Source organism: Nylanderia fulva, unplaced genomic scaffold (genome assembly GCF_048542155.1).
Source record: "Nylanderia fulva isolate GAGA-0341 unplaced genomic scaffold, ASM4854215v1 Scaffold2, whole genome shotgun sequence".
NCBI lineage: Eukaryota > Metazoa > Arthropoda > Insecta > Hymenoptera > Formicidae > Nylanderia > Nylanderia fulva.
Window position 1 is genome coordinate 7,404,649 of NW_028190263.1, and position 24,663 is coordinate 7,429,311.

A 24,663-nucleotide genomic window follows, 5' to 3' on the forward strand; every position below is an offset into this window, starting at 1 on the left:
ATCGAAATTATTATGTGTTTTATATTGTTTGTTCGATTAATAATAAGTGGAATATATGATAACAAAGTTGTACAAATATAATTAACAGAGCTTATTTATTCCGGGTTATAGTACACCTCTTTTTTTATGTTCGCAGCAAGGACAAAAAACTCGTCGCGAGATAATATTTTAAGTAACAATATATGTTAAGTAATCATATATGTATCGACTTCTTTAAAACTTCCGAACTAAACGGTATATAAATCCGTGTTTACACAATGTGTTCTTTTTAACCGAAAGCGATACTTTCTGTGAGCAATACATTTACGCAAGAAAAAAAGAACGCATTTTTCTCGAACAAAACAAACGCAAGAGAGAGAGAGATGCGAAGGCAACTTTATGGAAATCGAGTTCGCGCTAGTTTATTCATACGCGATTTTTCATGCGATTGCACACGTGATCTGCGTATATAAATAAAAACTTGATTGTTGCGATGCAATTTTTGTTTACTTTTCTTCTAAAAGCTTCGAGAATTTTTTGACGTATCTTTTATATATAATATTTATTAATATTATTAATATTCAGATACACATATATGGCGCGGATTCAAAGATTGTGTAATCGCTAAAAGATAGGTATAAATTTCGTGGCATGATGATGCTCCTTTGATGTTTCTATTAAATTATCGGTTAGATTCAAGAGTCTACGAGATGTTTATTATTATGTCTATAATACTAGTTATAACTTTCTGCTGAGTAATTTAGCATACTGTATATAAACATCCAGAGTGATTTGATACAAATCAGCATTATCTAGAAAAGTTTACGATTGTCTAACAAATTGCACCGATAAATAGTTCTTCCCCCGATTATGTAATATTATTTCTTATCGTGCTCTAAATACGATACTTTGATCTTTGACTATAGATTTATTAGCTTTTCCGAGGCGTCTGATTAGCGTCAACATTCCGATATATTACAATACATCGATTATACTCCCAATTATTTAATGCGTGTTAATAAATCGAGACGAGGAACGAACTATCGACTGCGGATTTTTAAGCGTCCCAATTGATTTCATTAAGTACGCTCTCTCTTTTTCTCTGATACATCGCGTAAACCAGGAAGCGACTCAAGGTGCCAACAATTTCATACTTCTTTCGCCACAAATGAATATCATGCAATTTCATATTTTGCGCCAACAATGAGTGAAAACGCGCGACCTTAGACGTGACCGCGAAATAATTGCCTCGAAATACAAATGTTCACGACCCGCGACATCATCGGAAGAACAAGAATGATTTTCTTCGATGGGTATCGTCTGCCTGCTCCCGTTTTCTATTAAAGTATGCGTATGCAATTGCGTTCGCGCGCGCAAATCGTCACCTTCGGTGGCTGACATTTGTTACATAAATTCAGGTATAGGGACGCGGGAGAATGACAAATCATAACGGGCGAATGATCGGCGATATATTAATGATAGCGCGTAAGGTCGTTCGCGGCGACGTTTCATTCAGCTTTCGTGCGTGATCAGATGCGCGCGTAAAAGAAAAAAAAACCGCCGAGCGCGAACCGAGTGGCGTACGTGACGAGCGGCCGTGGGTGAATGGAGTCGGCGCCTCGTGCACCGACACACGCTTACGCGTACACACGGACGCGCACACGGACACGGACGGCCGCCGGTGTTTCTCTGTGTCCGCGCTCCGAAATAATCGGCTGCTCGCCCGGCGCGCTACGTGTCATTAAGGGAGGCCCGAAATTAACGAGCGCGCCCTTAAACACGTGTCTGTCATATATCTTTCTCTCATAAACTTACCCCAGGATCTGGCGTACGCCGCGACCACGAGGACGCATGATAGAAGAATTCTCGGCAGGAGGTATCGTGTCTCGGTGCGGATCATGACTGGGGATCAGCTGGCATTCGCGCGGGCAAATCAAAGTGGGAACGGGGAGGACGAGCGAACGATTAGGCGGGATGGACCAAGGGGATGAATCGTTCTTTTTTCTTCCACGCGTGCCAAAAACACGTCCTCACGCCGCGGCGGCCGTACGCGAACTGATCGCGAGTGATGTGATGAGGCGGCTCGCGCGACTCGCTAAAGCGCCCTGTCGCGCTGCGCCGAAGCGCCGCGTGTGGGTCGTGGACACTCGGTGGGCGGCATTTCATCCCAATAAAGAGCAGAGTGTCATTTCGAATTTATTCAGTCTCTCTTATTGTTGCTGCTTTTATACACTGAGAGATTTTTTTTCGAATTTATCTCGTAAAAATCATGGGAATCGTAGGGCGGTATTGGAAGAATTTTATGTTGATTTATATTTATCACATTACTTATAAAAAATATTAATACACTAAAAAAAAGTTGCCGAATAATCGTGAAGCGGTATTGGAAGAATTTTATAAGAGTTTCTCTGATTAATATTTATCACAATAGAAAATATTAATACACTGAAAAACAAATTATTAAATTGATAAATATTTATTTCTACACTGTCTAATAAATCATTTATTTAAAACGAATAAATATTTATGTTTTGAAAAGGATTTTCTTATATCAAATGAATATTTGGTTATCACAATTTTCAGGGTAAATTCTAAGAGAAAATTATCTCCGTAAATGTAATTATAACAACCCGCACGCGTAATTTTCATCGTAATTATATATCCGCGTATTTGGTACAACGATGATATAACGCAAAAAATCGTCCTTCTTGAATTATTAGTACAGGGAGAATGGTTGTACTATTATTAAATCATACACAGAGAAAATGTTTTCTTAGAATTTACCTTGAAAATATACTAGAAGAGATTTATAAGAGTTTTTCTTATAAATCTCTTCTATAAAGTTATTATAAAATTAATCGAACATATTTGATATCTTATTGTGGTAAATATTAATCAGAGAAACTCTCATAAAATTCTTTCAATATTGTCTCACGATTTCCAGGATTTTCAGAGTAAATTCTAAGAGAAGATTCTCTCCGTGTATCTCCTAAAAAATTACAATTTTTGAGTTATGTTATTGTTGCAGCAAATGAGCGATATATTCTTGAAACAGATGGGTTGACTTTATTTTGAACTTTACTTGTGCGATAAGTACGGATTTATTTGAGATTTTGTTTTTGTAATTGCGACAAAGATAAATTGGGATTTAATCTTTTTAAAAAGTTTATTCTGTGTTCATTTTTTCCTCTTTGCTCTCTTTTTACGATTAACTGATTTGCAGTCCAATATAAATTGTCGATTTAATCAGTCGCGGATTATAATAACGTTCTATATACTGTGCTCTGAATCGAATGAACTGTATGGATCATAAGGTCATTCGGCGAATTTCCCCATATCACGTGCTTTAATCGTTAATTATTGCTGCGCGTTTGATTAAACTTGATCAATGCATATTAAATATCCATTAAATTTTATCGCGCTTAACAACGTAATTGTGATAAGAAAATGTTTGTTATTAGAAATAAGGAAAACTATTTCATATCTTTCACAATATACGTTTCTTTTTTTAAACGAATTTGATTTCAAAATATTTATCTGTTATTATATTTACAGTTACTTTAATATATAGCAAGTGTTTTCCTTCTTCCTCAACAAGTCGCAATGACTTTTAAATCCCACGTATGCTTGAAAAATAAAAATTTTTTAAATAGAATGAATCATAATTAAATATAAAGAATAGCACAAAAAATGACATTATACATAAATATATAAGTTTGCAAAGAATTCCTCTCTGAGAATCTCGCATAACAGAATATTTAATTATCTGTTATTCGTTGCTTTAATTTCTGTCAACAGATTGTTTTATTTTTTTTTTTTTCATGATATTATTTATGTATTTTATACGCGATTCGGAGTCGAATGTCAGAAATGTCTCGAAATTGAAAATCTAATCGATCGCTACGCCATTGTGCGATCGCGTGTCTCGATTTGTGGCTCGTGGCTGACATACGTCAAATTTCTTCTCCTCATTTAAGCTGAGTGAATCCTTACCGCGGTTCTTCCTATTCGGAAATGTGAGAGCTTCATTACGGATTTGGCGCAATTTATTTGACGCGACGCGATTAAATCGATAGACGATCGCTCGTTCGTTTTAGATCTCAAACGACTTTTCAAAGATTTTCTTTCAACTGCATAAATATTCAGGAGGAAAAAACGACTTATCATCTTGTAATAGCTTTTTTAAGCTCAAAAGAAAATGTTATTTTTATTTGATCGAATGACGTAAAATGATCTTGTTTGCGCATTCCAATTAAAATGCGTGTAAAAAAATGAACTTTTCCAAATTAAGTTAGTTAAAGTTAATGTTAATATATATAAAAAGTAATGCTGTGTACTTATAATAAGCAGATTCTTTAGATTCTTTGGATTGTTTGAAAATATGCGATTATAATATCTAACTTTTCGAGTTTCTCTCTTGAATTTTTTAATCCTTGTTCTATAATATTATATCTCGAAAGCTGATTTCTTTTAAGGATCTTTTATAATAATGTTGTAACTTAACACAAAGTTTGAAATTGTTACAAGCTTCTTGTACAGACCTCGTTGCTATCCGCTGCTGATAAGCAAATATCTTTTGTAATCTTGTTATCAAGGTACGCTATATTATTGACGCATGGTTAACATTTTATGTAAAAGTTTTAGAATAATATTAAAATGAGAGAATTAAAAGATGGAGTATTAAAGATGTTAAAATATTAAGATTAAAAAAAAATGTTATTTTACCCATTAAAATATTTATAACATTAGAATGATAAAAAAATTTGTTAAAAATATTGCAAACTGCACTTTGACATATTTAGATAAAGTTAAAATTTAGCTGTCAAAAAGGATTTTATTTTAAATCTTTTATAACTTTAGAATGATGCAATATATGCGTAATAATATTTCGATAATATTTCATTATATTCTAAATTCTTTTCGGTCTATCAAGGTTTATTAGGTCTATTAGGATCATTTTGTAGACAATATTTTAAACGCTTGCTGGAAAAATTAATTAAAAAATCTCAAGAGAGAGAGAGAGAGAGAAAGAAAATAAAGCAACGTAAACCAATGGATTAAATTATAATCTTGCTTAAGCATCATGCGTTATAGAAAGTGTAAATAACATGTTTAAGAGAAAGTCGAGAAAGTAAAGAACGTTTGATTTATAAAGTGCTTCGAAGACATATATGTCTAACAACAATAAATATATTCTAGAAATAAAAATAATGCACTGAATAATTGCGCACAAATTGTAGAGATCCAAACAAGAAAACGAGAAATTACCAGAGATTAGAATCAGCTCTATTAAAATATTCAGCCATTTACTGGATCAAAAAAATTTTGCATCCTGATTGCATTTCTAATATTTGAAGACCAATACTTGTAATTTTCACTTTATTTTTTTTTTTTTACAAATTCAGTCAAGTAATAAAATATTTCTCCAAAAAAAATATTACAAAATTTGCAAATACTCAGGAGGGGTATTTAAATAAGCGAAAAATTTTAGGAGATGATTCTTTGTTGAAAATTAAGAAGATTCCTTATGTATATAAGCACATATACTCTTATATATCCCTCCCTGGAAGGAAGTTTTTTTTCCCTAAATTTCAGACAAATTAAAAAAATGAAACTTGTTGGATAATTTTCCACTAATAAAAAGTATGTTAATATTTTTTAAGACTAAATCTATTTAGCCACACCTTGTACAAGATCATTAACTTGTAAAGTTTCAAAATATTGTGAATGTACTCAAACTCACGGATTTTTTCATTATGCAACTATTATATATTACATTCTAAGCTAAATAAAGAGGGATGAAGAGGGTGCAAAGAAGCTTCCAGTTTGAATCAAAAAACCCGGGTAAAAAATAAAAATAAAAAAAAAAAAAAATAATTCAGGGAATTGTACGAAAGTCTCCGAGCTCCGGAAAATCGAAAATCGTGCGACTCGGAGCGACGACGTGGAGTACTAGGCAGGCAGACAGGCGGCGGCGGCGGCGGCGTATATTATTGATCAATAAGAGCATGGGCGCCGCGCCGTACCGGTGTGGCGCGGCGGCGGAGGCAGCTGTCACTTCCTCCGCGTTTTTACGTCGCGCGCGCGGATACACGCGCTCGCCGCCGCGCGCGCGGAACCGTGTCCCGGCGCGTCCTCGCGATCCTCGCTGCGCCTCCTCGGTCCCATCCTGACCACGTCGTGGAAGCAGACCGTCCGTCAGCGCCGGATGCCCGTGCCCGTTCCGGAAGTATACACCGAGTATACGCGCGCCGCCGGAGAGCGCTTACGCATTCTCTCGGCTCACGGGAAATATTCTACGGCGCGGAGGGGTGCGACACTGGCTGGGGGTAACGGTGCGAAAGGGAGAGAGAGAGAGAAAGAGAGGGAGAGAGTGAGACCGATGTGCTACGACATGTGTCCGTGCTGAGGATCGCATCATCCCCGACTGTGCCGACCTACGAGGGTACGAACCTCGAGGCAGAGGGTGAGACCGGTTCCACGAGATATAGGGGAAGAAACGGGAGGAGAAAGTTAGGCTAAAAATTCTCCTCGTCCCCTCGCACCGAGGTTTTTCTCCTTTCGTCGTCTACGCGGGACCACCGATGCAGACCTTACGGAAAAAAAACAGTCCGTGCAAGTGTGAGTAGAGAGCGGATTCTCGCTCCGACTCGCGAGTCTCTCCTCTTCACTGCGATATCATATTTATTTAATATATAGATTTGTGTTGCGAATTTTTTTCCTCGCGAAGAATCTCATAAATTCTTTGTCGAGTCGTTTCCCAATTTCCCCGACGAGTCGGGCTCGTCGGCGCTTCTGGTACCACCCTGTAGATACATTAGGGGTGGTTAGGGGCGCGTAATATGGCTTCCCACGTATATGTATTAGAGGGACAGGGTCGCGTCTCGCATCGGGAGATCTGGCTACGCAATTGCGACGCATCATCTCGCATGATGCGTGACGCACGCGACACCGAAGGTCGCGAAAAATCATCTCGCGTTAGCCTCGAATTTGCTCGTGCGAAAAGCGAAAGTTCTCCCCCTCGTTTACCATTCGAGCGAATTCCTCGTCGGCTTCGATCACACGATTGTCGGCTCCCCATAAGATGTCGACAGCTGTGTCGTGCGCGTGTTCGAGATTACTACTGAATTTTTCTGGAGGGCAGCGCGAAAATGCATTCGTCTCCTTATTTTCTCTTTTACGTTCATTATTTTCGCGAGCTAAAAAAATTATTGCGTGGGGAAGAAGTTGAGAGACAGCTGGAAATTATTCTACAGCGAGGGTATCTTGTTAATTTTTCGCGGAGGGATGTTAATTTGTCGGTATTACCTATATTCTCGTTAATACATAATTTAAAGACGTTGATGGTTTAGTAATTACGAGTTGTGTAATATAAGTATCGAATATGAGGTATTGATCATATTTCCAATATAGGAAATACGAGAACGCAAAAGTGGAATTAAATGAATTGTAAAAAAAAAAAAATGCAAGTCATAATCATTACATATATGTTTTTTAAGTAGATCGGCTTCCTGTTGAGTGACGTTAATCACAGCAATTTATTATTCACATATTTTTTTCTCCGATTACATGACTTTTCGCAATAATTACGATCTTCGTCTTATGTAATATTTTATACGATATCATCAGGATATCCTGATGAATAAAAAGGTCAGTTTCGAATCGAGCCGGACCCCTTCGATCTGATTTTTTTTTTTTAATGAAAATGTCAAAGGTGATCATAGTTTGTCGCGACACAATTTTTTCACGTGACGATGCAAAGTTCTTTGCCACGTCCGAGTGCTCCATTATTGCGTATCTCGTTGCACAGTATATAAATTATATAAAAATACAAATTACATTGATATTAAAAAAATTAACAGAATATATTGAAAAAAAAAAAAAATTATAAATAAAATCAATATTCGGTAATTAAATGAGAGAGAAAGAGAAAAGTTCCAGAAATATCAATATTTGCAAATTTGAAGCTAGAATCTCTGTGGAAACAATTTTTTCTTAGCTACAATGTGCGAGAGAGAGAGAGAGAAGAATTTATTGTTTTTTTATTAAAAAAAAAAATGATAAAAAAAATTCGATTCCAGTCCTCGCTTTATTCGATTGCTTTATCGTCTCGTCTCGCGGTTCGCAATAATAATTGTTGTGAAATAGAGGTGCGGGATACAAAACGGGACCAAGTGCAGGTCGCATCTGGCACAAAAAGTAAGAGAAGCAAGGAACCCGGAGCGCGTGAAGGAGTCTCGATGGATCGGCACCGAACGAAATATATATTATCGAGGGCCGACAGTTGGCATTCTCCACTCGAAATCGACGAGCACCTTCTGAACAAACGCGACGACAGGCTTCGATCATTAAAATCGTAGGGGTAGCGAGAGAAGTCTCGAAGCGCGAGAGAGAAAGAGGGAAAGTCATGATGGATCGGCGCCTCTCGAATTTTTTATTGTTCTTTCTCTTAGAATTTATCCTGAAAATCATATGGTAATCGTGGGCCAATACTGGGAGAATTTTAAATTTCTCCGATTAATATTATCGCAACATAAAATAGTAAGAATAAAAAATTTAATTTACTAAATTTTACTTAAAAAGTTATTAAATGAATAATTATATTTATTTCAATACTGTCAAATAATTCATTTATTTGAAACAACTAAATATTTATCTCCTTTGAAAGGCAGTATTGAGATAAATATTTATGCGAATTCAATACATTTATTATTAATTTTATATTATAATAAAATTAATCGAACATATTTTATATCTTATTGTGGTAAAAATATTTAATTAAAGAAACTCTTATATAAAAATTCTTCTAATATTGTCTCATAATTAGCATGATTTTCAGGATAAATTCTAAGAGAAACTTCTCTCTGTGTATATTTGAACATATATCTTCATCGAAATCGACTATCCGTAGTACAGTTAATATATAAATATTCTCGCGAATAGCGATAAAAAAAGAAAAATATTCAGAACAATATTTACAATTTATACAATACATTATAATTGAAATTAATTACGTTTGCTAATTATCGAAACCGCGACGTTATAACGCATGTAGCTCCGGTTTGCCGGATATATCAAACACTTGGACATTGTACGACAATATTACTTCCATTACTAAAACACAATTACAAATGACATGCATTATTACGGCAGCTAAGCTGTAAATAGGTATCCGACCCAATTATCGGCTTCCGTTCCGAGCTATTAATTTTAACGCTCTTCTTCGTTGACGGGGGATCATTCTCGAGAGCGGAGTTCTCTCTCTCTCTCTCATTTTATAGTCCCGGGGCCGGTCGAATTGATTGCACGGACGATCGATTATCGGTTTAATGCATTCGGAAGGTCCACCTCGTGGACCCCCATGGCTCCAAATACGATCATTCGATCCGAGCCTCGTTCACGAGAGACTGAATCGGGCCCACACGTCGTGACATCACAATAAGAGCTTCTCTTTTCTTGTGTTTAGCAATGCTTTCACGTCACTTTGGCGACTGGTGCGGAATAAAAAACAATTCGCGGAAAACAACTTGAAACTTGTGACCAAGAAGCGGTAAAACTACTCCACTTCAGATCGTGGATCGTTTAACTTTAGATAACTTTATTCCGAGCTTTGTTTCAATGTGACACGTAAGCTTACTTTCTAAAGTGTTATTGCGCTAATAAATCGATATAAAATAAATATCGAAATTTTGTGTAAAATTCTATTATTTATATTTCTGGTATTTTTTCATCTGTTTTATAAAGAGATAATTGGAATCAATTAGAATTGTACGATATTTATTTATAATTCACGTCTTTAATGAATTGAATTCGATTAATTTCTCCAGGTCTTGTTTATAGAGTAATAAAATGTTTTCGTTATTTCACATCAGTCAAGAATGATCCACGTAAGCTACTTTCTAAAATCTTGCACTATTAATAAATCGATACAAAATAAATAGAAATTGTGTGCAAAAATCTATTACGTATATATCTGGTATTTTTCATCTGTTTCATAAAGGGGAGAAAAATGCAGCAAATTTACACATGACACAAATCTTGAATTATCGTACAAAATAATTAGAATGAATCAAAATCGATCACAAGATAATTAGAATTATGCGATATTATTTTTAATTCACGTCTCGAACGAATGAATTGAATTCGATTAATTTCTCCAGATCTTGTTTATAGAGTGATATAAAATGTTTTCGTTTTCAGTCAAGAATGACCCAACCCGTTTTCTTGGGGAGGGCGTATCGTTCAAGGCGAAACTCATCGGTATTCTCGAGGTATCGGAAGCACGCGGTGACCGGATGTGCCAGGCGGCCTTGGCTGACCTGAAGATGGCGATTCGCGCCGCCGGTGAACACAAGCAACGAATCGCCGTTCAGGTCAGCATAGACGGGCTTCGTTTGAGGGACGAGAAGACGGGGGTGAGTTTATTCGCGATATTATCCGCGCCTTACACTGCAATGGATATCGGATATCATTTATAATCGTATTCTTATCTTCCACACAGGACTGTCTGTACCATCATCCGGTGCATAAAATATCGTTTATCGCTCAAGACATGAGCGACTCGAGAGCCTTCGGTTATATTTTCGGCTCGCCGGACACCGGACATCGGTTCTTCGGCATCAAGACTGATAAAGCGGCAAGTCAGGTAGGCCTCGTCTTTGCCTCGTTTTAAGTAATTAATTTTTTTTTATTATAAGATACACAGAACGACGTAATCTTGTGGATCAAATCTTATACGCGGAAAGAATTTTCTCTTAGAACTTACCCTGAAAATCACGAGTTTCTCTGATTAATATTTACCACAATAAAAAATATTAATATGCATATAATGAAATTTGCTATATATACAAATTCATATTTTTTATTGTGGTAAATATTAATCAGAGAAACTCTTATGTACAATATGTACTGTCTATTTTATTATGTATACATAGTAAAATTAATCGAACATATTTTATATTTTATTGTGGTAGATATTAATTTTTTTCTTTTATTTTTCTATTTATATATTTTAATTTATTAAAAATAAATTTACAAGAGAATTTCCTCTTAGAATTCACCCTGCAAATCATGCTAATCGTGGAACAATATTGGAAGAAATTTATAAGAGTTTTTCTAATTAATATTTTTTATTATTTTTAATAAATTAAATAAAACCGTCGTTGTATATATAGTACACAGAGAGACTTTCCTCTTCGAAAATTATGTTAATCGTGGAACAATATATGATATTGGACGAAATTTACAAGAGTTTTTCTAATTAAAATGTTACTAAAAATAATAAAAAATATTAATGAGAAAAACTCTTATAAATTTCTTCGAATATCATATATTGTCCCACGATTAGCATGATTTTCAGGGTAAATTCTCAGAGGAAATTCTCTCTGTGTACTATATACAACGACGGTTTTGAAGGTCTGCATCAAAGAGAGAGTTGTCGAGAACACGCACAAGCGATTACGAGCTCGCGTTCCTACGTCGCGGTTAAAGTGTGTCAATTATCGGGAACGAGTAGTCGCGGCGGGGTAGAGCCCACCCTCGGCGGGAGCGAAGTCTAGAATGATATTTGTCCAATCCAGAGGAAGCAATATATCGACCCCGGGCGCGGGACCGTAATCCCGGACGCGTATGTAAATAATTGCATTACACGGAGCCGAGTCCTCGTCTCGCGTGGGAGATTGTTGCCGGATTATCTACGGTTCGCTTCATGCGCCGTTCAAAGGGATCGGGCGAGCAACTTCTTGATATTCAAATCCATCGAAGATCCCACTCTTGTGCGCGTGAGTATCGCGCGATTTCACGGACGCAACCCTTTGAGCTTTGTCCTTTTCTTTTTTTTTTTTTTTTGCATCGAGGAAGAGCAAAGATCGCGCTTAATTAATATATGCGTAAACGGAGAAAATTTTGTCTTAGAATCTACTCTGAAAACCGTGGTAATCGTGGGACAATGTCGTGGTATTGGAAGAATTTTATGAGTTTCTCTGATTAATATTTTTACCAAAATAAAAAGTATTAATATCTATAATAAAATATAAAATATGTTCAATTAATTTTATTATATATAGTAAAATTTACTGTTATATTTTTATATTAATATTTTTTATTGTGGTAAATATTAATTAAAGAACTCATAAATATTAAGCAGAAAACTCATCAAATACCATATTATCCCACGATTATGGAATAAATTCTAAAAAAAAATTCTCTCCGTGTACCTAACGTGTTTAATTAAATGTAATCGATTGGGAGAACGTTGCGTGGGAATGTTACCTTATATGTATATTAAATTAATGGAATGTAATTCTAGTGATATTAATGCGAGCTCTTTTTAATAAATAAATATAGACCTCATCATCAGATATAATTATTTTTTAATCTCGTAATACTGTTATATTTTTTTATCTAAATAATTGCAGAAAAATGTTCTCTCTTTCAATGCATTTACATTTACATTTACAAAATATTCTGTTATAAAGTTATTCACGCAATACGTTAGCGCGTTCGCGGTTAACTTTTTCAACAAGACGCGAATATTAAATGCAATGCGGCGAATAGAAGTTTCCGACGACTAATTGATCGCGTTATAAATCAGGGAATATATTTAACTCTGTTAAACGGAGAGACTTTCGCTCTCGATCGAGATAGAGAAAGAGAGAGCACAGTTGTTGGGGCCCTCAACTCGCGCTCAACTCAATAGCGGCGATCATCGCCGGGAAAATGAAATCACGCCCTGCGTGACAGGTGGCAAATTAATTCAACAATCTTACGGCCTTTATTCAATTTCCAAGTTTAATTTCTGCGCTCGCCTCCTGTAAACGACTCCGGTAATCCTCGCCCGTATATATATACATATATATGTATATGTACGGCGGTCGCGTTTGACACGTTGCTGGAGCTTTTAACCGACGTACAGAGAATCGCGGCAAATAGAGGGGTGATGTTGCACGAGCGAGGGTGGAATGAACGACCGAAAGGGCGAATAATGTTTTCTATTTTTTTGATATTCGCGAAGAAACAATTAATTCAGAATTAACTTTCTCTCTCTTTTATCTTTCCAAAGTGCGAATCGATTATCAATTAAATACATAAGAACAGAATTCTTTTTTTTTTTAATATATAGTGGATAACAAATTATATAATATATAAAAATTATAAATTATATAATATATTCGATAAAAAACTAGATATAAAAATATATATTGAAAAATATTCCATAAAAAATAAAATATTGATGATAAAAAAAGTTCACTAAGAAATAAATTTTGTTATCGCTGTTAATTACATCTTTCGAGAAGGAAATTTCTGAAAAATTGCATATTCAATTCCTTGAAACTCTATCTCGGTAAAAACTGTCGGAGCAAAAATATCTTGGAGATAAATCTCTACTTTCAAAATGATATGTTTCTGTTCGTTTTGACGTATCGCACAAGGTGATAAAAGTGTAAAATTTGTTTGACAGGTGGTGATAGCGATGCGAGACTTGTTCCAAGTAGTGTTCGAGCTGAAGAAGAAGGAAATCGAGCTGGCGAAACAGCATATAGAGCAGAATGCCATTAACGCGATTAAATTCCACGCCAGCGGTATTTTCGTTGAGCCAGCGCCTGATACCAAAGTAAGTTCAGTGCCTCGAAAATAATTGCTGTCATAGAGAGATACTTAAAATTCTTCTCAGATGAGTCTTCGCACTTTTAACTTTATTTCCACGAAACAGCGATTTTTTTATCCACACTCTCTATTATTAATTAAACCCAGCATTAAATAGGCACTAAGAAAAATGATGTAATTTACAGAAGCTGGAAGAGTTGTAACGATTTGTTGCAGGGTGCAGCTGGCACCGAATCCTCGTTTCATCGACTTCGCACGAATAATTGCGAGGCCGACAAACCCGCCGATCGTAAGAGCGAATCCCAGAGCGGCGTGATCGCGGATTTGCTAGATCTGCAATTTGAATTAAACTCGCTGCAGCAGGGCATCCACCAGATGGACAAAATCACGCCGGAGAATCCCGTGCCGTCTACCGACGATCTATTCGAGAGTGATCCTTTCGGTGATTCTTTCGCAAACATGAAGGTACGACTGGTATATGCAAATATCTTAAGAGGATGAGATTGCCACTCTAAAAACAAGCGTGTACTTCTTCAACATTTTGTGTGTGTAATTCTGTAGTAACGTTTTACACACTTTTTTACCGAATTTTTTTAGAATTATTTTTTATTATTTGGATTTTATAAAGTTTTTATAATTATTAAAGGACCATTTATTTTCGTACATTTTTAAATATATGTAATTGTTTTAATGCTATTGTGAACAATTCTCATATGTTATTGTATATATAAAAAGAAGCTTATATAATGTATTTAGAATAAATTCATGAATGAGTTTGAGTAAATTAAATTAAATTATACATTATATTTATATAATTTTTTTATTGCAAGTATAAAACATTGCATTTGAAACGCATTTACCGAATTACACATGTACTGTGTGTTGAAATACTTTCTTACACGCTTGTTTGTAGAGTGTGATTTTTTGGAATTTGTTCGACGTTCCAATTGAATTTAACGCAGCTTCAGGACACAGTTCGGCCGATTTTACCACCGCCACCCTCGTCGACGAAAAGGGGACATTTGGAGAGGCAACATACCGTCCCAGTGCCACCTGTATCGACTAGTTCTAGTCCGGCGACAACGATGGTTAGTAAAACGCCGCCTCCGCAGAGTTCGGTTCACTGGTTCGACAAGGAGGCCGAGAATCTCTTCAACGATAACGAGCTGGTAAACTTGAATAAGAATGCAGCGGCGAAGAAAGATCAGGAGGACGTAAGTGTCGAATTATGTCTGTGTTTCGTTCTACATTTTTCTCAAAAATCGCACACATTCTGATCTCTCGCGTATATATTACAGAGCTCGACAGAAACTACACCTCGCAACACCCAGACGAAGAGTCCGCAGATCGACGTTTTCACGGAGCTGGATCCGCTGGGGACAGGTCTGATCAAGCCTTACGTGGACAAGAAGGACTTCTTTCAACACCTGAAAAACCCGCCGAAGAAAGTTCTCAAAGATCTAGTGTCTACGAATTCGAGCGACAGCTTCCCGACGAACTTCAACGTCACTACCGAGTCTCTGGAGTCCACAAAGTCGCAAAATGAAATGTCGTCGAGGGACAGCGAGGACAGCAATTTCGCCAACTTCGATCGATTCGACGAGAACGAGGCTAATCAGTCGGCCTCCCAGCAGAGAATCGATTCGCCGCCGAAGAAGGATGCGGCTGCGAAATCGATCCATCATCAGCCTCTCTCGGTATCTCTGCCGCCGGAGGAGGTGACAACGACGACGACGACGACGACGTCTAAAGGATCTACGACTGCTTCGGGAGGAAGCTCGGTTCTCCGCAGCATGGACCGAGACTCCACGGAGTCGACGCAGGCTCTGGTAAAGTTACCGAGTCCCAAGAAGTATTTGCAGTCCGTGCGAAAGAGGGATTTCGACATCGACCTGCCGGCCGGGAAGACTCAGTCCGTGGAGTCTAACAAATTTCCGGTGGACTTCTCGGTGCCGAACGAGTCGCCGGCGTCGCCGCTTCGTTCCTGCTCGTCGGACGCGAATTCTCGTCTGTCTAGTTCCAGCGCGGAGCTGGATCTGGTGCCAGAACCGCCGCCCAGAGGCGCAGGAAGCATCCTGATCAATCCACCGCCTTTACCGCCGAAGAAACAAAGCATCCGTGGAGGTACGAGGCCGCCTCCTAGACCGCCGCACACAGATGGACACTTTCAATACGATTTTCCGCAGCGCGAGGCCTCGCCGTCACCCACCAGAATCATCCGAGACAAGAACAAGAGTCCTCCGAGGGACACGAAAGGCCATCAGTTTGACGACAACTTCAGTCCGCCTCCGCAAATGTCGGCCAGTTCGGATTTTACATCCACGACGACCACCGCTTCCGCTTTCGAGGACTCTTTCAGCACGATGATGCCATCCACAACGTCGCTGATGTCCGCGTCATTCACCGGCAGTATTCCCGCTTCGGTTTTGGAGTCCAAGAAGACGAAACCGTCGCTCGACATCACGCTTAGCCAGTTGGCGTCGTCCCAGACGGATTCGGAAAAGCTGGCCTCCAGTTTAGGAATGACGGTTCAACAGCTGCAAAGTCTGACCCTGACGCAACTCAGTCAATGCCTGGCGAGTCTGTCGACGAAGGAGACCGTCGCCGACGACGCGGAGGAGCCTGCGGATCCGTCGGTGGCGAAGGAACAACCGACGGTTCCGCCAAAACCTGCGATCTCGTCCTTGTCTTCGCTGGCGTCGAAATCCCTCGAGACGCCCGGCCCGAATTCGGCTTCTTTCACAACTTCGGAATCCTTCAAGTCTAGTTACGAATCGGAGTCGAAGCAGGATTCTACGTACGATAAATACGCGGTTTTCAGAGAGCTGTTGGAAATGGAACAGATAGAGCTGAAGCAGGAGACGAGGGAGGAGATGGCCGAGTTGGAAGAGGCGTCCAACGAAAGCGGACAAATTAATGGAGAAGAGATCCAACCGGAAGTACGAACCAGCGACAGTACTTTGGATTCGATAGCTTCACTGGCGAGCTTGACTGTCAAATTATCGGCCAAAAGCGAGAACCTGTTGAAAGAGGAACTTATAGCAAAGATGGACAAGACGATTAATGCCCTCGCGAGTCTGACGGAGCAAAAACGAGCGCTAGAAGCCGAGGATAAAGACGTCGAGAAGGAGGGCGAGATAATGGCGGACGCGGATATCACCTCCGATTCGTCCACGGTTCAGCAGACGGAGATAGACGTCGAGGATGACGAGAAGACGCAAACCATTATGGAGGCGGAGGAGAAGGCGGATAATTCCGAAAAGGGAAGCGATGCCAATGGCACGTCGTCCGATAAAGTCGGCTCGGACATCCTGAATGACGAGACCAACGGCTCGTCGGTCGCCGACAGATCCTCGACGGAAGTCAAGTCCTCAGCATCGACGTCGAGCGACCGATACGCCGCGCTGCGCGAGATTATCGGCGAACCGGAACCGTCGCCGATTCGAAAGGACGACGAGGAAATGATGAGCCCGGCCAGGACCTCCCCGGTGATCCAGCCGAAGAGTCTAGCCGAGATCGAGCTGCTGAATCTGTTCTCGGATAATCTCCCGCCACCATCCAGCCCGAATATCTCGGCCAAGAAGGAGTCGATCGATCTGAAGGCTGTGGCGATGGATATCTTCGAGGAGATCAAGATGCTGAACACCGACATGCATCGCGTGAAGGATACCAAGCCGGCGCCGGCTTCGTCTTCAGGCTTCGAGGACATGTTCTGCCCGTTCTCGGAGACGTCGCGGTCGGACAAGGACGACAGCAAGGAGGACAGCAACTGGGCCAAGTTCGACACGGGCATCTTCGGCTCCTCCGACAGATCGTCCTGCGAGGGGCAACGATCGATAGGCGGCACGTCACCTTGGTCCCCGGACGGCAAGGACTTCCACAGGGACGTCCCGTTCAAGGGTAGCGGCGGGTATCGGCATTCTGGTGACAGCGACAACGAGTGGAAGGACGAGGAGGAGAGCGAGGAGAGCAACGGTAGAGGACGAGGAGACGGTAGGTTCTGGTCCGGCTCGCGTCACCCGAGATACGACGCGCCGGGCTTCGAGGACAGATCGTTTTACGAGGACGGAGAGAAGCGGGATCGCAGCTTCCGCGACAGGATGGGTAGAAAATCGCGCGGCGCACCCTGGAGCAAAAGTAGCGGCGGGAGTCACCGGCCGCGCGATTCGTCACCCTGGCACGAAGAGAGTCAGTGGGAGGACGACGGTCCGAGACGGTATCCGCATCGGAAGATGCAGCCTTACAAGGACGACGAGGAGCAGTACGAGCACTGGAAATGTCGGTCGAAGCCGCCGCCTCCGCCGCAACGGTGCACCTGGAGCCACGGAGACGCTCATAGCTCGTACTACGACGACGAGCGCAAACGAAAACTGATGCTGTGGAACGAGGAGGATCGATTCGGCAGTCAGGAGAGTATGGGCTACGACGAAGAGGATCGATGGAGCAGGAGAAGGTACGAGAGGAGACGATGGGAGGAGGACAGTAGATTCTGGGGTAGAAGAGGACCTCCCGACGCCGACTATCCCATGAGAGAGGCGTATTATTACTATCGCGAGAGCAGAGAGAGACCTCACGATTACCCGTCCTGGGAGGAGGAGTACGGGTCCGAACGGCCGAGCGACGACTCGCCCAGGTACAATCCAGCTGGTAGCAGAAAGAGACACTGGCCGAAGAGGCCCAACAGCGCGAACGACGGCCGTAACAGTGACATGTTGTACCCGGACTCGCGGAAATTCGGCGGCGCCTCCAGATCCGAGTGCAGCGACAACGATTCCGATCCGTATCTGCGGCCCTCGCAGCGCTCCAGGAGTCGCGAGAGCTACTGGGGCAGCGATCAGGAGTACGACAGCTGGGTGGAGCGACCTTACTGGTCCGAGGGTCCGGACTCGAAGAGCGAGACGATGCATCGGAAGCGGATAGCCAGGCACAAGACGCGACAGACCCAGAAGACGCAGAGCCCGTTCGAGGACGACTTCGCGCAGAGCGTCGAGCACGCGGAACCATCTTCCGGAACCGGATGTCCAGGTGTCCCGGAATCCCTGGCACCGATTGACGCGCGAATACGACTGGAGATGGGTGAACCAAAGCGAGAACCGCCGCCACCCGTGAGTCCCTCGTCTGGCATCAGAGGGTCCAAGGAACACCCGAGACGGGAGTACGGGAAGAGATCCAGCTACTTCGAGGACGATCTCACGCCCACGGCGAGCGCGTCCAGCGACGCCTCCGACCGTCCGAGGCTGTCGTCCGAGTTCAAGGCCACGCCGGAGGAGCTGCCCTGCGACGCCGCGAAGGATCCGCAGCAGCAGCCGGTCGACGGCTTCGTCTCGGAGGACAGCGGACGCGACTCCTTCTTCAACGGCGATCTGAGATTCGACGACGACGCCTTCGCCTTCAAGTCCGAGCTCGACGACAACGTGCCGGATCATCGCGCGACGACGTTGCCGCTGAAGAATTCCAGGCAGGGCAAGTACGGGCCCGGGAACAACAACAATAACAATAAGGCCGCCAGGGGCGATCAGTACATACGGAAATCGGAGTCGGTGAATATCTTCGCGAGGGAGAGCGATCCGTTCGACGGCGACGACTTCTTCAACTGATTCGTCGAAACGTGACGACGCTCGCTAAAATCCCGCACTGAATTCGGGGACATCGGTGTGGACTAGATAATTGAAACTTGAACGTATGCGTGTACACGTGTGTGAAAGAGAGAGAGAGAGAGAGAGAGGAGAGAGAGACTGGGACGGTTGTTGTGTCGCGTATCTGGGAAGAAAAGGTGGAAAATGGTGGATCGCTATAGCAATACTTGGTTCTTGTCAGAACTCAGCTGTAGCAATTTTAACATAGCTTTGAACGCGACTGGAACGAATATGTGGAAGTATATCTTTTTTTGTTACGTTTGTTTTGTTACTGTGAAATTCGTTCGATTTATTATTATCTCGCTCGCCGAGATGGAGAGATCAGAGTTTATTAATGATTGCAATATTTTTCTTGTATATTTTATCCTCGATTAATTTTGCATATCTAAATGTCCGCATTTCTTGGCAGATATCGATTTATTCGATCATTTAAAAAATGCTAAAACACTCGAAAATCAATTGATGATTAATCTTACGTTCAAAAATTGTAATAACGAAATTACGCAACACAACCATTCCACAAAGAAACTAGTCACTATTCTAACGAATCTGTATATAATACTATTGATGTGTTTAGGATTTGCTGAGACGATGTGAGAAGAGAGAGAGAGAGAGAAAGAGATATATCAGGATGTGATTTAATACAACCGTGTATCGCGTAATCGCATAAATCAATAATTGTTAATATCGTGCGTATTATGTGAATTTATTTATATTTATTAGCTCATTTATATTTATTGCGAAAAAAACGACGCGGTGATTTTTCCGTCGTTTCGGATTTGCAAGTGAGCAATTTTGATTTCAATTGCCTTTTCGAATGAACGATTTTTATCTAGTCACGTGTGCGTAACCGCGTTGCGTTTTGGGAAAGAGAAGAAATAAAACGATAGCGCGCGCGTTTTTTGGGGAGAAATCAAAACATGATTTTTATACATTTTTAACTAGCACGGATCGATTACGTTACATTATAGATGTTCGTACATCATCGACGACGACACGTATCCTTCTGTGCGAGCTCCCCCCGATTCGCTTTTCGGTTACGCTGCCGAAAATTACCCTCGTTGAGAGACGTAAGGACAATAGAATTATGTGTTAAAGACAATTATTATTAATTGCCTTGTGTTCGTCATGCTTTTAGCGTCTGATATATGTCTAAACAATTTTATGCACATATAAGATCGGATTGGCAAAAAGAAACATTATTATTTTGTTGTAAATGGAAGCTGTAAATATAATTTAATATAACTTGCTGAAACAATAATATAATTTTGATTTCCATGCTTTTATAAGATAATCAAATTTAGTTTTAATAAATATTTCTACAGAGGAGTAAAAAATTTATAAATTCTGTATCAATGTGATTATTCGATACATATAGTATTTTATTTTCTATATTTATTTTTAATATATTTAATATATTTTTAGTATATCTATTTTTTTATTTCAAAAATTACTTTTTTATGGTTTAATTCTATTTTCACATAATACTTCTAAAAAATTACAATAAATATAAAATAAAAATATTAAACCGCAACACAATTTTTTATTTCTAGATGAGGTATAAATAATGTAAATCTATATTTGTCCTAATTAATCCGATCTTATGTGCAAGATTTATCGCTAATAAATAATTATCTGCTAATCTTTGCTTGTATAATTTATATTGACGAATGTTTTACACTAATCACCAAAATATACAGCGATCACGCCGACATTTTACATTGTATGTATTTATGTAATAATAGTAGTAAATTATTTATCACCGTTTAATGATTACTCGGACACTCTGTATTGCGAGTATGCGTCAGAATGATAACGACAATACCGCTTCAATGGCAATTCAATTCCTTGTCCCTCCCTCAAAAACTTATATTAGTCAAGACTCTTATGAGATATATATATATATATATATATATATATATATATATATAATCGCAAATCTATCTCGCTGTTTTTACGACGCTGTCACACGACTTCTTAAGAGATCTGTACAGATTACTTTTACGAAAAATTGCGGAGGACGACGTTGGCGAAAAAAAAGTTTATCACCAAGTGTATAAAGTGAAACGTATACGTATCAGCGATACGTATCTTTTTAGCACTCAATAATAATTATAATGACAACAATAATGTAAAGATTAAAAATTTTTTTTAATTCAACGTACTTACATTTTGACAGCTTCTCTGTCGAGACTCGCACTCCGAAAACGATGCCCTTAAATGCACTTGTACGTATTTCGAGTCTGAAATCATATAATTAGTCTTGTCAAGTTATGATATAATAGAAAGATTGTTTTTTTTTTTTAATAAATTTCTTCTTATGACAAAGAGAAAAATTTACATATATAATTATTTTCGTAATGAGAGACAGAGAAAGAGTTGAAAAGGAGATATAATAAATTTTTTCGATACGTGAAATATTGCTACTTTGTGGAAATTCGCATTCAATTAGCGATGGATTTAATGAATGATAAAATGTTGTAAGTATATAATTGCGATTTTTAATCTTTAGTAATGAAATAGTTCTTTTTTTACAGTTTTGTTTACGGTTTTTAATTAAAATGACAATAAGAATTTTCAATAATATTGTATGATACTAATTAAATTTTATCGAGCTTTGACAAAAAAATGATTAATATAAGAATAAAATTTATTCAATTCATGAAACTAAATTTTATTGAGAAGAGAGAAATCTCTCGAATATGTTGTATTATTGGAACTAAAATGTTGCATTAAAACAACTGAAAAACATGTAAAAATAACACAGTGTGCATCTATTTTTAATTTTACATAATAAATATGTTCTGTTTTTTTATTTTTATAATATAAGTGGGGATGATAAAATCTAAAAATCAACATATTATATTTTAATTAATTTTTACATTAAAAATATGTTCATTTTACACAAAATATATTTTAAATTATTTCAAGTTTTGCATTTATTTTGTGTTGTAACATTAACACAGCATGTCTCCATTTAAGATATATATCCATATTGAGTGAAATTATAGCAAAAAAATTTCTGTGAACCATTTGAAACATATATCATTTAAATTTAACACACATTTTTCAACTGTATTGTTGGCAATATATTCTATTCTTTCGAAAGAGCTGCTCGTGTTTAACCAAAGCAAAACGACAAATAATAGAGGCGCCAGTCGTCACGAGGTGACGTCGACATCGACATTCTCAGATCGCGCAATCAAAGTCGTGTGTGTGTGTGCTCCCCATTTCTTGATTCGGGCGCGCACAATGCACGATAAAAGAGCATTAGATCGCCGGCTTTGTCGAAAGAGAGAGCGGCTGCACGACTTCTCTCGCAACAATGGCGCGGCCTCCACTCGGCCGCGATGCTCGAAACACCTGGCAAACAAGGAAACAATGCGCCGTACGAGCCGCACTTGGACGGGATTTCGCGCATTTGGGGGTGCGCGCACGCTAACAAATTATCACCCCCTTTCCCCTTCGAACCCTTGGCCTCACATCCCGCCGTCACTCTCGACTATCTTTTTCCCGCTCTTTCGCTCGATGCACCATAGTGTGAATTTTGAAATTACGAGATTTTAGCGTGAACATTTTTCGAGCACTTTTCTATAAGAATGTTTTTTTTCGCGACAAGTGCGGGATAAATTTTATCAAACATAAATATGTACATTAAAATATGCAACTTTTCTCTTTCAAGTTTATAAAACGCGTCAATCTTCAAAATATATCTTTAAAAGATAAATGTATTTAAAAATCTATCTCAGACTCGAAAATATTACAATGTCCCTGGAATAAAAAGTATTTTTATCCGTAAATGTGGACTCAGTACCTCCCCAGAATCACTAAAGGTGACGCAGGAGGGAAGGAAACTCCGTATAGGAGAGCACGGGGATGAAGAAGAGAAAATCAACCCGCATGTGCTCGTACGCACTCGAGAACGAAAAGTACTTTCGGCGAGAGTCGGGGGCGCGGAACTATAAAATGCAGCGAAGAGCGGCGTGTGCCCTCCTCGGACAAATGCAACTCTGAAAAGCCACGAGAAATGTTTGTAATTGGGATCGTTGGCCCGTCGTGCTCTCTCGGCGCTTAAAATAGAGGGAGAAAGAAAAAAGAGCGCGCGCCCCTCCGTTTTGCTCGAAGTACATCCGCGAACGTTTTTATGATACGCGTTTTATTTTCTTACAATACGATAAGTTGCGCGGAATTTAATTCAATGTGAAAAATCTTGCAAAATAACAAATCTTTTTCTTGTCGTACAATCAATAAAAGAGCGCTAAAACTCTATTGCAAAGATTTGCGCGTTCGGTAATAATATTTTTAATTTTTTTTCATATTTTTAATAATATTTAAAAATTTTTGTTAAATCATCTATAGCGTATGTATTTGAAAAAATTTCTATTTATTTATATTGTTAGATCCTTTTTGTATTATCTTTGTATATTACTTATAAATTACTTGAAAAGGGCCAAAACCGATGGCCGAAACGCGGTAAAATAAAATAAAAAATTAATTCATGCCAGAGTTGGTCGTTGAATAGTTTGTTTGATTATTTAACTGTCTGGCGATCCAAAAGAAGTTTATCATTAATAATAATATTTTTATATACAAATTTTTGTGATATTATATTTTGATAAATTTAGATTGCGATATAATTTCTTTCCTCGGATCGACGGTAATAAAGTGTCCCCTTATATTTTGCTTATTTATTTAACTGTCTGGCGATCCAAAAGAAGTTTATCATTAATAATAATATTTTTATATACAAATTTTTGTGATATTATATTTTGATAAATTTAGATTGCGATATAATTTCTTCCTCGGATCGACGGTAATAAAGTATCCCCTTATATTTTGTTTATTTATTTAACTGTCTAGGCGATCCAAAAGAAGTTTATCATTAATAATAATATTTTTATATACAAATTTTTGTGATATTATATTTTGATAAATTTAGATTGCGATATAATTTCTTCCTCGGATCGACGGTATTAATAAAGTGTCCCCTTACGGAAGAGCGAACACCGATAATTCAGCCGACAAGCATTTTCCACTTAATGACGACGACTTCGTTAGCATCGGGCGCGCCGACACGTGTGTATCATCAATATTTCATAAGTCTCGGGTAAAAAGTGTCGAGTGTTTACCGCGTGTCCTAAGCGAATCGGCTCGATCTCGTTCGCCGGTTAGCCGTAAGTGTGTTCCCCGCCGGGGTGCATTTGCATTGAATTGAATTTCAGATTCGGTCGCGCGGCTTCGCCGCAATCGGGCCCTCCCTCCGTGTCTTTCTTCAATCTGCGCGAAATCAAATGAGACAATATACAGGGTGAACCACGCAATTTAACCACCCCTATCATTTACCCCGTCGTCGTTGCTAGCGCTCTAGTGATCCATTTGTCTTGAATAATTCGATTTCGAACTGATCTACACGACGGTTCTCGGATAAACCCTTCGTCGCTCT

General features: G+C 39.3%; 2 protein-coding genes across 3 annotated transcripts in view; one reads left to right on the forward strand and one right to left on the reverse strand.

Moving 5' to 3' along the window:
- The window catches only part of cue (Low-density lipoprotein receptor repeat domain-containing protein cueball), a 69,389-nt gene that overhangs the window by 11,877 nt on the left and 32,849 nt on the right, over positions 1 to 24,663 (reverse strand). The window contains exon 2 of one of the 2 annotated variants that reach the window (XM_029318542.2): positions 21,390 to 21,463. In XM_029318542.2, coding sequence (XP_029174375.2) covers positions 21,390 to 21,463 — 74 coding nt within the window. Of the gene's footprint in view, positions 1 to 1,794; positions 2,075 to 21,389; positions 21,464 to 24,663 lie in introns of those variants that run through there. The other variant, XM_029318544.2, reaches the window with a different exon arrangement.
- Dab (DAB adaptor protein) lies at positions 6,019 to 20,996 on the forward strand. The gene is made up of 7 exons (XM_029318541.2): positions 6,019 to 6,600; positions 10,180 to 10,394; positions 10,481 to 10,624; positions 13,439 to 13,591; positions 13,801 to 14,049; positions 14,547 to 14,798; positions 14,883 to 20,996. Exons 1-7 carry the CDS (start codon positions 6,564 to 6,566, stop codon positions 19,179 to 19,181), a joined length of 5,349 nt encoding a protein of 1,782 aa, XP_029174374.2. The 5' UTR covers positions 6,019 to 6,563; the 3' UTR covers positions 19,182 to 20,996.